Below are 15,581 nucleotides of genomic sequence, written 5' to 3' on the forward strand. Positions count from 1 at the left end.
GGAAAACTGTTAAACAAAACTTCAAATTGCATTTAGGCATTTTCACGTTTAAATAGTTTTAATTAGTGTAACCTTTAAATCTGCCAGTTTATACGGATGACAAAGGTTGATATAATGTATTTACCTGCTGTTCTTTTCTTTACTCATCGTGGTGTCTCCTGTCTTGTTTAGTGAAAGTCTTTTTCCAGTCTGACACAAGTACGACTGTTACACTGAACTCCACAGACCAGGGGGTGGAGTTCAGTGAGGTCCGCCCCCTGGTTTGTTCATAAATACTCTGTAACTGCTGCTCTTCAGCACTGTTTCCACAATGGATAACTCATACATCATAGCGATAGACTTTGGTACTGCGTACAGTGGATATGCTTTCAGTCTGACAAAAAGAGAAGCAGAAATTGAACCTCGTTTAAAATACTGGGGTAAAAAGACTTCACTGAGGACCCCAAAGACTCCGACCTGCATCCTTTTTGATGAGCATGGAAAATTTCTCAGCTTTGGTTATGAAGCTCAGTCAGCTTATTTTAGAACACGAGGTGATGAAGCCAGAAAGAAATTCTTCTTTGAATGCTTCAAGATGTCCCTCTATGGCAAAGTAAGTGTAAAAATCTGATGAGATCAATATTCTAATACCTCTCTCTCTCTCTATACACACACACACACACAGATATATGTGTTACAGATATATATACACACATACATATATATATAGCAGATAACCTTAAAACAATTCTGCAACAGAGAAAAAAAAACGGAAAAAAACCATGAATGATCTACATATAAACATTAACGGATGCTGCTGAAGTAAAGCAGAGCAAAGTTACAGAGGTTTTATTAGAGACACAGCTAAGCATTTTGCAATTTTAAATAATTTTAAAAAGTTTAAATTTGTTCAGTATTGAACAGCAGAAATGAGTCTTTCTTGTCGGAAGTAAGTAAAATAACAGCGCTGTAAACAACGGTAGACTGGTGGGCAATAAGCAGAATAATGCAGAAAACAGATTTTAAGATGGGAAACTGTTTAAGTGCACAGAGAGAGAGAGAGAGCTCTGCATGAAGTCAGATTTTATCGTGGTGGAAGCAAAATAGCAAAAGTAAGAACGAATTCATGACGATGGTTATGTAAAGTGAAATGCAAAGCGTAGTTTGGATCTTCTTTTGCTGCTGATTCAATCAATTTTGTTGGGACAGACAAAACCTGCAGCTCAGAAAGACACAAAAAAGACGTAAATACAGAGCGCATCAGGATCTGTGAGCTGTCGGCTTTCAGTCCTGACGGCATACGGTGTACGTGCCGTCGGTCACTGACTCTAATGCGTCGACAGATCCGCTCTTTGTGTGGTTGTCGAAATGTTTTTGTGAAGTTTAACCTGAGATTCTGACGTTTTGGGCAAAATGCATTTATATAAAAAATCGATTCGGGATTTTAATGAATCGATATCACGTTATCCAAGTAAGAATTGATTTTAATCGATGAATTGATTATCAAAACCCACTTCATTACAAACCTATTAACTAATATCCAGTCTGCCATCATAGAAGCTTAACAGTGATGTGACAATTGAAGCTGCAAATGGACGGTCAATGAAGGCACTGAAGGTGTTCACAGAAGCTCTGAGACACCTGAAGGAGGACGCTCTGAAGTTCATCTCAGAAAATGCTGGTGGGAAGCAGTTCATAGCCTCTGACTTCACCTGGGTGGTGACTGTACCTGCCATCTGGGATCCTTCAGCAAAACAGTTCATGAGAGAAGCTGCGACACAGGTAAAACGACAATAAACAGATGTACTGTACAGCTGTTTTAAAGTGAAAAATAATTTATTTACCTTTGATTTATAGGCAGGAATTGTTACTGCAGGAAAGGAAGACAGACTGGTCATTGCACTGGAAGCAGAGGTGGCCTCAGTCTGGTGTAAGAAGCTGCCAGCTGATGGTTTTGAAACAGAAAATAACACTGAAGTCACATTCGAACAGGCTTCAGGAACACAATACATTGTAGTGGACTGTGGAGGTACTCTATGTTTTCATAGTGTAATTTTTCTTACTTTTTATGTTTTTATGGTTTGAAAGAGGAGTGAAAGAAGCCATTTATATCCACTGTGAGCGACCATTGTTGAACAGAGGTGGTGGTTTACGACACCAGCTGTCTGCCAGCTATAATCCAGTTTGACATCCCTTTCCAGAAGAGGAGAGAATTCATTCATTCATTTATTTGTTCATTTTCAGGCACAACAAATACCTATATTGAACATAAAATACACAAAACAAAAAACAAAAATTGCCTGAAAAAGGAGTGGGACGAAGAAAACGTATTAAATCCCACCCCTATACTCACTCATCAACAAAAAAACAATAAACTTCCCGCAGCTACGCCCATCATTGCATACAGATCCATCAACAGCCCCGGGCACATACAAGCATCTAAACGGCAGCTCGCAAACAACAATTAGAGCCTTCATAACTGAATACAGAATATATAAATTATAAATTGCATTACCACAAGTAACAGGCAGTAATAACTACAAGTAACAAACACACATACATATACATACATATCTACACACACAAGTACATATATGCACACTTTTTTATTTTTATTTTTTATTTTGGAATCCATACCAGCAATGGTAAGAGGACAGACATTACAGAGCACACTAAAACCCATCATTGAGTATACTGTGACCAGACCAACTGTTTGTAGAGAAATTTAAATCTATGAATATTTTTGCATTGTTTCAATTGTAAACTCAGACTGTTCCAGATTTTCACACCACATACAGACACACAAAAACCTTTACAGGTTGTTCGAGTTCTGGGTAATTTGAATTCTCCAAAGCCTCTCACATTATAAACCTTTTCTCGAATTTCAAATCTAGTTTGTAAATTTGCCGGTAAAAGTTTAGTAAAAGCTTTATACAAAATTATGGATGTATTGTAATTAACCAGATCCTGGAATTTAAGTAACTTTGCCTGAAGAAAGAATTTGTGAGTATGATCTAGATAACCAGCCTTGTGAATAATACGCAGTGCTCGTTTCTGTACTGTGACTAATGGATTAGTTGTATTTTTATATGTATTTCCCCACACTTCCACACAATATGTAAGATATGGAAGAACCAGGGTACAGTACAGAGTACGAAGTGCATCTTTATCAAGGAATTGTTTCACTTTGTTCAAAACTGCGAGGCTTCTAGAAATTTTGGTTTTTATGTGTCTGACGTGGGGTTTCCATGAAATTTTATTATCAATTATAACTCCCAAAAATTTGTTTTCACTCACATTATCAATTGGTACACCTTCAATGATAATTGGTAATTCTATATTATATTTTAAATTACCAAAAAACATTGCTTTAGTTTTATTTATATTTAATGATAATTTATTTATGTCCATCCATTTTTTTATTAATTTTAGCTCCATGTTTACGGTCATTACAAGATCAGTATAATCATCGCTACTGAAAAATATGTTGGTGTCATCTGCGAACAGTATGAGTTTAAGTACTTGAGAAACATCAAAAATATCATTTATGTATACATTGAAAAGTTTTGGTCCCAACACTGACCCTTGGGGAACACCACATGTAATACCAAGTTTCTCTGAATGGTAATGCCCTATGCTAACATATTGTTCCCGACCTGTTAGGTAACTTTTTAACCAGTTGCCAGCTTTCCCTCGAATACCATATCTTTCCAATTTATCCAATAAAATTGAGTGATTGATTGTGTCGAAGGCCTTTTTGAGATCAACAAAAATACCAACTGCATATTTATTTTTATCCAGTGTATCAGTAATTTCTTCTACTGCCTCAATTATCGCCATTGAAGTGGTTCTTTGCGTTCTGAAACCATACTGACCAACATTTATTATTTGATGTTTTTCAAGGAATTTTTCTAATCTTGAATTAAAAAGTTTTTCTAGAATTTTTGAGAATTGAGGCAGTAGAGAAATAGGCCTATAATTGGTAAAACTGTGTTTGTCATTACTTTTATATAGTGGTATTACTTTCGCAATTTTCATTTTTTTTGGAAAACAACCGGACTGAAATGATAAATTACAGATATATGTTAAGGGACTAGCAATATTCAGAATAACCTGATGCGATGATTTGTAAAGATGCTATCACTTGTCACTTTTATTTTTAATTACTTCTTGTGTGTTGCAGGTGGAACCATTGACATCACTGTTCATGAAGTCCTGGAGAGAGGAGCCCTGAAAGAGCTGCACAAGGCCTCAGGAAATGATTTTGGGGGGCAAACTGTGGATAACAAATTCAAAGAGTTCCTCAGAGAAATCTTCAGTGATAGTTTGTGGGACACATATGAAAAAGAGCATCCAGGAGAGCTGCAGAAGATGATGTATGATATCTCAGTTTTAAAAGAGAATGATGATGATGTGGACATCAGCTGCCCATATAACCTGGGTGAAATGGCAAAAGAAAAGCAGAAAATACAAAAGTTTTTTGAATCGCTGAGAGGTGTTTCCTGGAATCAAGGAGCCATCAAAATCTCAAAAGAGAAAGTACGATCTTTCTTTGCTGAGAGTCTGAATGGCATCACCAAGAGTCTCAGAGAAATCCTGAAGAAAGGTTTCACCATTAAGTACATTCTGTTATTGGGGGGCTACGCTAGAAGCCTGATTCTGCGTCAGCATGTTACCAATCACTTTGGTGATCAGTGTAAAGTTCTGTGTCCTTCTCATCCTCAAGAAGCAATCATGAAAGGAGCTGTGATGTTTGGAAGAAACCTAGCATTGGTGGCATCTCGAATAAGTGCCTTTACTTACGGGGTTTCTGTGTCTCTTAGGTTTGATGCATCCAAGCATAGGCCAGACAAGAGATACACAAACAAAGAGGGTGAGTGGTGTGATGGTATTTTCTGTGTACAGGTGAGGGAAAATGAGGAAGTGGGCTGGGATAAAACCAGTGAGCACAGCTTCACTCCAGTAGAAAGAGATCAGACAGCAGTTATCTTTGCATTTTATCGCACAGAGAGAAATATCCGAGGACTAATGTATGTGGATGAGTGGGGAGTAGAGAAAATTGGTTCTATTATTCTTGAGTCACCTGTCACAGCACGCGGCATGAATCGTGAAATCAAACTACAAATCAAGTTTGGTGCCACAGAAATGACGGTCACAGCCATAGATGTAGATTCAGGTTCAACCGTTAAAACTGAGCTCGACTTCATGGGTAAATCAATGAGATCAATCAGAAACAACGTGTGGCAGAAGTGAATTCATGAAACATTATAGACAAACAAATAAATATATTGATGTCAGAGTCACTGCTGTACTTAAGCTATAATAGGTACTCTAACAGTTTATTTTCTGTATCACACAAGCAGTGAAAACATCTTCTTATGAGATCTAATGAGAACCTGTGTGCAGTTACACTGAAGTTTATTAAAGCATTTTTGTATTATTACCATTAAAAATGTACAGATCATTCTTACAGCCAACAAGTGTAAGTGTGTGTGTGTGTGTGTGTGGGGGGGGATGCACAGTTCTGAATTCCACTGCATGAAATTGTCTTTATCAGTGCATGTGTGAGTTAAGGGTGGTTATGGCCTTTGGTAATAAACAATAGGGGGTCCATGTCCCTCTTGAGGGGGACACTCCCATAGGGTTTAAATCTGGGACTCTCCACCATTTGACTCTAGATCTGAAGGAGCTTCTTGAAACTTAGAGAAGTCCAGACGCTTTTCTTTCCATTTCCATTCTACTCATACAATGATGTTTTATGCCAAAGTTTACAGGAGTTCAGATAATTTAAGTTTATTAATGTATTATTAATACAATGAAGATAATTTAGGCAGAACACATCTCCAACATAATGTTGTGTTTTGGATATTTATTTATGTTAGCCTGAGAGGATGAAACTAAAATCATGCAGGTCTCACAGTTAAAACATTAACTCGACCAGAGTTAGTTGATACCAGATAACTAAATTGATATTGCTCCCAAAATTTAGAGAATCAAATACAGGGAAGTAAAACTAAGAAAACACGAGTTTGGTGCTGGTGTCCTTACACACTTGTGTATAGTTCTTTGTATTCACCAGTGAGTGATAAAGGTCGTAAAGTCTGGAAGCATTTTTGCTTTATTACCATTAAATTATTACCATTAAAAATGTACAGATCATTCTTACAGCCATTTAAAGCAGACACAGACTTCCCCAAGACATCAAACTGTATAAATAAAACTTGTGTATAATTCAATCCACCTTGACACACCTGGAATTTTGATTTCTCTTTTTCTTTTCTTCATAAAAATGCTAAACTGTACCTTAAAGTCCAAAGAATTTGCTTATTTTAAATCCTTCAAAATGTATAATTTTTAATATTTGTATTAGCGTATGGTTCCTGTATATATGGTTTACAATCTACCCAGTGAGTCAATAATTCTTAATTTAACCAAAATTACATAGAACAAAATTGAAATAATGTTATTGAGAAGTTATTTTGAAGTATTACTTCTATTACTTTAATTTGAATGATAATTGGGACATAAAAAGTTACATTTATCCAATCTGGGGAAAAAAATGTTGATGTTTTTTCACGTGTGCTATGAATAAATCTTCTTTTTTCGGTACCGATACTAGTTTTATTTTGTTGTATTTATCCGCAACGCCTTAAAGGCGCCTTAAAATATTGTCGGGCATAAACTGGTCCGTGGCGCAAAAAAGGTTGGGGACCGCTGGTCTAGAGGAGTCCACGCCTTAGCAGGACAGGACTGTTTGGCCAGCAAAATGGGGACCAACACGGTGGTAGGCAGATGGTCATAATGTTATGCCAATTTGGTGTGTAAAAATGTACATAAATAAATTTTCAAAGACTCAAAAAAAAGTCCAAACTGTCGTTTTTGTTTGTTTTTAATTGATTTCGATATAAAACTCATAAACAGGAACTCTGGCACTTTAGTATATTTCATTACAATAAAAACTTAAGTTATATCAGTTTAAAAACTTATAAACATTGATTGATTAGAATAAAATGTATTACTGAATAAGTTTCTTAGCTTATTTCTAACAGCTGTATTGTTAGTCAATGTCCAACAGAGGGCAGAGCAGCACTGCAAAACAGTGTAAAGCAAAGCGGAAACAAATGGTGAAGCATTTAATTCCATCAGTGTCTTATCCTAGTAGCACACAATCACAAAACAACAAACAGAGGCATCCCAGATTCATGAAACCTCTTGAGGACAACAACCTCACCCTCAATACTAACAAGACAAAGGAGATGAGAGTGGATACGACAAAGAACCGGAGGACTCACCAGCTGCTGTTTATCCGGGGCCTTGAAGTGGAGAGGGTGAGCAGCTTTAGATACCTGGTCGTCTACATCTCTGAGGACCTCAGGTGGAAACTGAACACCACACAGCTGGTCAAGAAGGCTCAACAGGGGCTGTATTTTCTGAGGAGGCTGAGGAAATCTGGTATGATGGCCAAGATCCTCAGCAGGTTCTACAGCTGCACCGTGCAAGCACCCTGATCAGCTGCATCACTGCATGGCACGGCACGGCAGCAATACTTCTATGGACCGTAAACGCCACAAACGGTGAAACTGCTTCCTGGTTGTTGATGTTTGTTTCTAAAGATGTTGTTGATGAGACTCTGTGGTCCGTGGTGTCTTTTGCACCTCGTTGTGGTGAGCCAATAGGAATGAATGACACTTGAGTGGACAGAGGTGTACATGTGATAGCTCTGCATAACGACTACTTTGCAACGTATTAGGCAGAACAGTGAATCTCTGTTGGCTGATTTCTCACAAACACAGTCCAACATAGGTCTCACATTAGCAATTAGCAGTGATGAGAAACAACTTCAACTCCTGACATTTTTTTTGTTTGTTTTTGTTTTCTTTGGAGGGGGTGCTTCGTCTTCTACACCAAATTAGATACCTTCTTACTCAAATTTTGAACTTTACTAATTCATAGTCTCTCCTCATTGGACTATTTCCTATCTTCAGAGTTGCTTAAAATAATGTTTAACAGGCAAATAGTGTATTTCTAAATTATGCTAATGTACATAAACACAGTTATACAACAAGACTTTTCTCATGAGCTGTGATTGGGGATGATGACAGATAAAACAAAAACACGCACAGTCACTATGGCTGAGTGCTTTCTCAGAGCGAGTTCCACCCTACAGATGAGAGACAGATGACAGACATTAGAGACATTGTGTGCCGCTCACTGTTTTTTTGTTTTTGGTTTTGTTGGTATGAGTGAAATAAAACTATGTCCTTTATGGAAGTAAAAAGGTTCCTGTTTAAGTCTCAAATTACACATGTTTCTCTTGACTGTCAGCTGTAAACCTCTTCAGTACTTATTTTGGATTATTTTTGATGATTAAATTATCACAATAAATTACAACAGTTGAAAGTATTAGCAGAAGTGTAAGAGTAAAATCAACAGATCAAGGTTATTTTATTTTATTTTTGAAAGTATTAGCAGAAGTGTGGATTTACAATTGAAAATCAGCTGAGATAACAAAGATGACCGTATCTATCTTCTGGACTAGTTAATAAGAGTAGACCCACATAAACAGACTCCAGTGTCACCTTGTTAAAGAGGAATGTGTAACACAACACTCTTCATTTGATTCTTCATGAAACCCCTTTTATCTCATGATTTTATTTTAATTTTTGTTATTGGCTTTTTGCTTTGAAAGACTTAAAAACATGACGGAAGAGACTCTTGAACTTGATGATCAATGACTTTATCTGGACAATAGATTTCTGAATAAAACAGGCTCTTCAGCTCTGAATGTTTTTGATTCTAACGTTTATTCTGCACTTTCACTATTTAATAAACCCAGAGAGTTGACTGACAGGAGCCCAGACCCTGGACAGGTCACCAGTCTGATGCAGGACCAACAGACCATTAGCACCTGCAGCAACTAACATGTCTGTCTCTGGACTTTGGGAAGAAACTTTGTTGCCAGAGACCGTCCACAGAGACACAGGGAGAACACACTGAATGGCTGGGTAAATTCAAAGGCTGGCAGCAGTTTCACTTCATTTAAAACATCTTAAATTATATTGATATTTTATTAGTGACAATATTAGAAAAAAAATGCACCAAGTACATCAAAATTACAACATTAACTCGTTGAAACATTATGTATTATATTCTAGAAAGTGCCCTTTTCTTGGATGTTTTCCACTTTCAAACAGGTGAATGTGAGTTCCCATTCAGGTGCTCCATGGAGACTGACACATCCAGGAACTATTTTCCAAATAACTGCATGGTGTGTTCGTTTGTCAGTGGTTGGATACTTTGTTTTTGTAATACACACCCTCACATTACAAAAAATAAAGCAATCAATGAAACTGTACTAAAGAAAGACAAAAAAAAGAGACTTAGAGCAATAAAGTGATGCATTTCACATAATTTAGTTTTTATTCTTTTTCTGTGTTGAGGTTTCACAAAAAGCAATAATGACTGAGCATTCAGACATTTTAAACAAGTAAGGAAAGAGTCACATTAAAAGTTCAGACAGGCAATCATTCATTCATTCTTTTATTTTCATATTAATGTTTTCAAATCGAGCTGCATTGCTGACTGTCATCGTCAGATGCAGATTTAATTTGTTAGTATATTTGTAGATATTCACCTGACAGAGAGACTGCTCTCTCTCTCTTCTGTAAAACTAAACTTACCTCTTTCTTAAATTTGGAGTTGTTTAACAATAATATTAATAATTACTTATTAATAAATAAGCCGTCATTGAAATCAACACACAGAGTCCTGAAGTAATAATTTGAATGATTTAGAAACTTTACTGCTTGAGTGACACATTTAGGTTTGTGGCCTTCATCAGGACCATCATCACCATCATTAGATCTTTTGCTTGGCTCTGTGAATCGTGGAAGGAGCTGAAGTGGTGCCAGAAACTTCTGATGCGTTTCTGCAAGACAAAAAACAGAGCCAACATGAGAGCAGAAACTTTGCTTCCACATTTCAAATTCAAAGCTGGAATTTTTCAGCAGCTGAGGTGCAGGTTTCATTCTGTTTAAATAGTTACTCGGCTTTACAATGAAAAAAAAAAAACAAAACAAAAAAAGTGGGTCATAATCATTTCAGAGGTTTAAGTGTTTTTCCTGATGTGTGTCCTTTCCAACAAGACGTTCTGTGACGTTCTGCAATTTTGTGGGTGGGGACAAAGTACCTCACTGCCCAAATCATCATGGCGTAAGGTGTTACGCCATGATCATTAGTAGTTAGTAGTTAGTAGAGTAATGAGCTGTGTTGCTCCTCGATTTAGTTTCCTCTCGAGAAAAATGACCGCAATGATTCTCTTCTGGTCTCTCATGGGTTTCTGCGCTGAGATTTCTGCAGAGGGTAAGCTCAACATTTAAATTTACGGACAGCTATTCTGTTTTAAAAATTACAAATGGAATAACTGTGCTAATAATTATTATCACAGAAAATGAACATTAAATCACACAATACCTTAAAATGTGTCCTTTTCTTGGGCTTTATTCAAATTATATATTTAGCCACAACAAAAGGGGGAGAAAGAAAGGAGCAAAAAAAAAAAAAAAAAGGTTGAATTCGTGCTTATGTCTCTAAAGTGAGCCACGAAAGCACGATTTAAAATCACACTAAAACTGACAACAAAAAACTGATTAAAAAAGTATCATCCTTCCTTTTCTTGGACTTGATTCCATTCAAAGTGATTTATCAGGCACTCCTTACAAAAGTGAGTCGTCTACAAAGTAGTTTCGATGAAACTAGGTCAGATGTTCTTGGACTTTATTCCGCTTAGACTATAAAACAGCTGAAGGTGAGCTGACATTCAGGCAAGCCTTTCAAACGGAGACATCGTCAAACTGGTTTTCAAAGAAACCATTAGTGCGTGTTTGCGTGCCAGGGTTTACCAGTGTTTGAATGCTTCTTGTTACCCTTCCCACCAACACACGCCCTGTTCTCAAATTCTTTCTGTAACTAAACCTTTTGAGATTATCAAATACAACGCAAAAGAAGCCTCGCAACGCTGTGTCCACAAACACAAAAAACGTGAGAAAGTGTCCAAAAATATAGAAATTTAAAGTTCTCTCAAGACAACAATGGAGTGAAAACAAAAACCAAAATCCTGTTTATGTTCGTGGTGTGAGCCCACAAACGGCCAAGTATGTCTAAAATAATGTTGAAAATCATTCCTAAATAAAATGGTAAACAAAGAGAACCGAGCAAACTCGGTGTGGAAACTGTTTGAAAGGAAACTACAGTTTAAAAATCATATCTCAAAAAAGTGCATAAAATAAAACAAGTGCGTGTAAGAGGCTCAGTCATGTGTATAAATAGTCTCTGCTTACCGTCACAAGCTGAAGCCTAACGTTCCTCTATCCACACCGAAGTCGATAATTTCCGTAATGTGTCATGTGTCATATATATAGCAGGAGAATATAAGCCGCCACCGCGACGACCAATCCCGACCGATAAACTTTTCTACAGTCATTTGTTGCTAAGCGTAGTGTGAAAATGCCCCGCCCACGAGTTAAAGCCCCGCCCATGATTAGTGAGCGCAGGAGCGTAGACGCCTATGTGCCTCGGCGCCGGAGTTTATAGATCTTTATTCTACAGTCATTTTGAGCAACGATCTGAACAGGTCGACGGCAGAGCCCGTTCAAACCTGATTAACCTCCCACAGGCGGGTGTGGCTCTGTGTGTTGGAGATAGACTTGTGGTCTGTCCGGGGTGTACCCTGCCTCTCACCCTACACAGTTGGGGTAGACAACCACCAAAAAAAAACTTGGATGTGTGTTTTATGTGAACAGAGTGATCTGTAATAGAGTCAAATTTGAGGTTTTAAGCAGATTTTGAAATGACATGTTGATGCATCAGTCGTTTATCACTCCTCCTGTCTTCATACAACTTTTACATCAGTGATAGTTAAAGTTGAGGACTTTTTGAAGCATATATATTTCCTGTAAAGTTGTGGCCAAATGTTTTGGCGGTGGTACAAGTGTAGTTTTTCTTGATATTTGTATTGGGGTTTTTTTTCACATTTCTTGGATAAAGTGAAGAACAACAGCAGGGATTTTATCACTATGAGATACTTGTATTGGCAAATAAATACAGATTTTGTTTAATTTTTGGCACTGGCCAGATGGCACTCTCCAAACTACCAACTAAACCTGACACAAACAAGTACAACTGAGTAATGATGCTCAGTGGGGTGACAGGAACTGAATGTAAAGGTTTCAGTGGTTATCAAGCTCTAGGGGAGGCCATTTAACTGCACTGAGTGAAATGTTGCAATTTTAAAGAGGGAAAACAATTCACCCTAACATGATTTAAACAGAAGTTGAGCACAGAACAGCCAAAACCATAATCAGGATTATTTTGGTCAGTATTACTAAACATTATACAGTTAGTGAACTTTGGAAGTCGACCGTAGACCTTTAACCTCTCTGTTCTGTGTTGTTTCCACTTTCAGGTCAGAAAAACATCACAGCTGAATCTGGACAGAAGAACATCACTCTTCTATGCCGAGCTCCAAACAACGGACATCCTCATATGACTGTAGAGTGGAGCAGACTTGACCTGGGGGATCAATATGTGCTTTTGTATCGGGACGGTCACTTTAATTCACACAACCAGCATCCATCTTTTAAAAACCGGGTGGATCTGCAGGACAGACAGATGAAGGATGGAGACGTGTCTTTGATTCTGAAGAATGTGACGATTAATGATGCTGGAATATACGAGTGTCGTGCCAAGCCAGAAACAAACCGGAGAAAGAGAGCTAATCTCAGTGGTGACCCCATCAGCATCATCTACCTTCATGTTGATCCTCCAGGTGAGTGAGTAGAGTTGAGTGTGTGTGTGATCAGAGGTGAAGCTGCTTCCTGCTTGTTGATGTTTGTTTCTAAAGATGTTGTTGATGAGACTTTGTAGAAAGCAGCTGGTCTGAGTGATGTGATCAGAGTGCAGTAGATAATGTCTGACAGCAGTTTGAAGAGGAAATGGATTCTGTTCTGTTCTTCACTCATCACCTACCTGACAGCTGACACCTCACACCTGTTTCTCACCTGCAGGTCAGACAGGAGGACTCACAGAGGATGGAGGGAAGGAGGATGGATCTGTTGGACTGATAGTCGGTCTGACTGTTTCTGTGGTCCTTCTTGTTGCTGCCATTGTTGTTTTTTTGGTCTACATAATACATAAACAAAACAGTCAGGATTCACATCTTCCCCCTGCTGAAGCAAAGACTGAAATGTCTGAGAGCTTTCTGAACTCTGAATCTCCTGCTGCTGAACAAAGAGACAGAAATTACCTGGAAGCAAACAACTGTCACCAACACCCCACAACGATCCCTGATGTCACTCTGACTTGAGGATGAACTACTTCATCATGCTCAGCCTCAGCAAACAGGAGGACTACATCCAGAGAGTGACAGCATTGGATTATGAATGTTCAGCATTTGATGGCCTTTGATGCATATTTGATGTGGAAATAAGAAACAGTTACTTCTATTTTTTAGAAGTAATTTCTGCTTCTGATTCAGAGTGCATGAGATCAGAGTGATCACAGCCCAACTGTCCATATTTCAATTTTTCATTACGGTTCCTTCTGTTCTCCGAAGTCGACAAATGTCTCCTCATCTTCCAGAGTCCTCAGCACTGGCTCCCCTCAGGGCTGTGTGCCAAGTCCCCTCCTGTTTACGCTGCTTACATATGACTGCTCACCCAACCCTCCAGGCTGTCATATTGTAAAGTTTGCAGACGACACAGCTGTAGTGGGATGCATCACAAACAATGATGAGACCGGCTACAGGAAGGAGGTGGAACTCTTGGAGGACTGGTGCAACCAAAACGATCTCTGTTTAAATGAGAAGAAGACGAAGGAGATGATTGTGGACTTCAGGAGGGGAAGACACGCACACACACCCCTGCACTTCGGATGATCTGCAGTCAAAGTAGTACCCAGCTACAAGTACCTTGGTACGTACCTGGATGGCAACCTCACCTGGAAAAATAACACTTCCAGCCTGATCAGGAAAGCTCACCAGAGGCTCTACTTCCTGAGGAGGCTGAGGCATGTGGGACTGAGGAGCTCAGTCCTCATCTCCTTTTACAGCTGTGCGGTGGAGAGTGTTCTGTGCTCTGGCATCAACGTGTGGCACGGAAACTGCACCGTGGCAGAGAGGAAAGCTCTACAGAGGGTGGTGAAGGCTGCACAGAGAGTTGTCGGAGGCAGCCTCCCAACCGTCACATACATATACACCTCCAGATGCAGAAAAAGGGCCACCTGTATCATGAAGGACCCCACTCACCCAGCACACACACTCTTTATCCCACTCCCCTCAGGCAGGAGGCTGAGGAGCATCACATGCAAACCCACCACTTCTCAATGCATAAATGGACAAGAACTGATATTGTAGCACCTTAACCATTATTGACACTTATTATCACTTTATCAATGCAGGTCATTGTGCCCTTTGCTGCTAAAGTCTTTCTTTACACCTATATTTATACCTACAGTCTATACCCATACTCCATACTGGTACTCAGGTTGTTACACTCTACTTATAGTATTATTTATTGTATTGTTTTATTACTTGTCATTTCTGTTTGTTCAAAAAAAACCCCAAAAAAACCCCAACTATTTAGGAGCATTAAATGCAACACCACCAGACTGAGAAGCAGCTTCATTCCAGAAGCTGTGAGACTTCTCAATGCATAAATGGACAACAACTGTTATTGTAGCACCTTAAATTCACTTACAGACACTGTCACTTTAGCAGCAAAGGGCACGATGATGACCAGCATTGATAAAGTATTTCTTTACACCTATATTTATACCCATACTCCATACTGGTACTCAGGTTGTTGCACTCCACTTGTCGTATAATTTTATTACTTGTATATCTGTTTTGTTTAAAAAAAAAACACACACAACTATTTATTCATGAAAATAAATAAATAAAAAAAAATCCTCATTATTCTGTTTCTTTTTGCTGTGGGACATAATGTACATAATTTTGTTCCACCTCATGTTAAGATGTGATGCGAACCATAAAGCTTGAATCCTTGAATCCTTGAATTAGAGCATAGAACACTCTGCTGTGTCCAACACTGATCACCTGTTGTAATAAAGTGACTGTGTTGTTTTAACTGGACCCAGTGTGACCATGAGCATCATGTTTGGTCTCACATTAACTCATATACTGAGGTCATAACAAACACTTTGTGACAGTTTCATATAAAGTATGGAAACATAAATATTTTTAAAATATTTAGATCTTTATCCATACTTCAGATTTCCTTTTTAAAAAAATCTGATTATTATTATTTTTACATTTGCTTATGATCACAAGCTACCCCATAAAGTTACAATGAAAATGTTCGCTGAGGTCACAGATGCAACCATATGAAGACATAAATAAATACACAAAACAAATTAATACACCGCAGGGCTGAAGTGGTTTGCACTTTGTCTTTCTTGCATGTCCTGTGATCAACAACTCATCACTGTATCACCAGGACAGTGCTCAGCTCCCTACACCTTCATTGATTTCTATACAATCATGGATCGTCTTCTGCTGGTCATTAGCTGGGTCAGACTGTGAAGTT

At 38.3% G+C, this 15,581-nt stretch overlaps 1 protein-coding gene and 1 long non-coding RNA gene across 4 annotated transcripts; one reads left to right on the top strand and one right to left on the bottom strand.

Moving 5' to 3' along the window:
* The first annotated feature begins 201 nt into the window (after nt 1-201).
* Nucleotides 202-5,445, top strand: LOC309693718 (heat shock 70 kDa protein 12A-like). Of its 3 annotated transcripts, none has more exons than XM_082513191.1 (4): nt 202-592; nt 1,537-1,761; nt 1,837-2,008; nt 4,163-5,445. In XM_082513191.1, the coding sequence occupies exons 1-4, from the start codon at nt 311-313 to the stop codon at nt 5,230-5,232; spliced, it is 1,749 nt and encodes a 582-aa protein (XP_082369317.1). In that variant the 5' UTR covers nt 202-310; the 3' UTR covers nt 5,233-5,445. The 3 variants fall into 3 exon arrangements, with proteins under 3 accessions (XP_082369317.1, XP_082369319.1, XP_082369318.1); XM_082513193.1 differs by having other exon boundaries at nt 515-596; nt 1,540-1,761; nt 4,163-5,444; XM_082513192.1 differs by having other exon boundaries at nt 530-592; nt 1,524-1,761; nt 4,163-5,443.
* Nucleotides 5,446-9,687: 4,242 nt separating this feature from the next.
* LOC309696505 lies at nt 9,688-11,446 on the bottom strand. The gene is made up of 2 exons (XR_014273522.1): nt 11,319-11,446; nt 9,688-9,907 (listed from the first exon to the last, which is right to left on the bottom strand). It is a non-coding gene; the product is annotated as an uncharacterized lncRNA (long non-coding RNA).
* Nucleotides 11,447-15,581: the final 4,135 nt, after the last annotated feature.

Source organism: Aulonocara stuartgranti (genome assembly GCF_965226115.1).
Source record: "Aulonocara stuartgranti genome assembly, chromosome: 3".
Classification (NCBI taxonomy): domain Eukaryota; kingdom Metazoa; phylum Chordata; class Actinopteri; order Cichliformes; family Cichlidae; genus Aulonocara; species Aulonocara stuartgranti.

Bases quoted from the DNA above. Each gene is read 5' to 3' on its own strand.
- LOC309693718 (XM_082513191.1), top strand. From the start codon at position 311: ATGGATAACTCATACATCATAGCGATAGACTTTGGTACTGCGTACAGT. The intron at 593-1,536 runs GTAAGTGTAAAA...CTGCCATCATAG, and splicing joins AGATGTCCCTCTATGGCAAA to AAGCTTAACAGTGATGTGAC. The intron at 2,009-4,162 runs GTACTCTATGTT...TGTGTGTTGCAG, and splicing joins CATTGTAGTGGACTGTGGAG to GTGGAACCATTGACATCACT.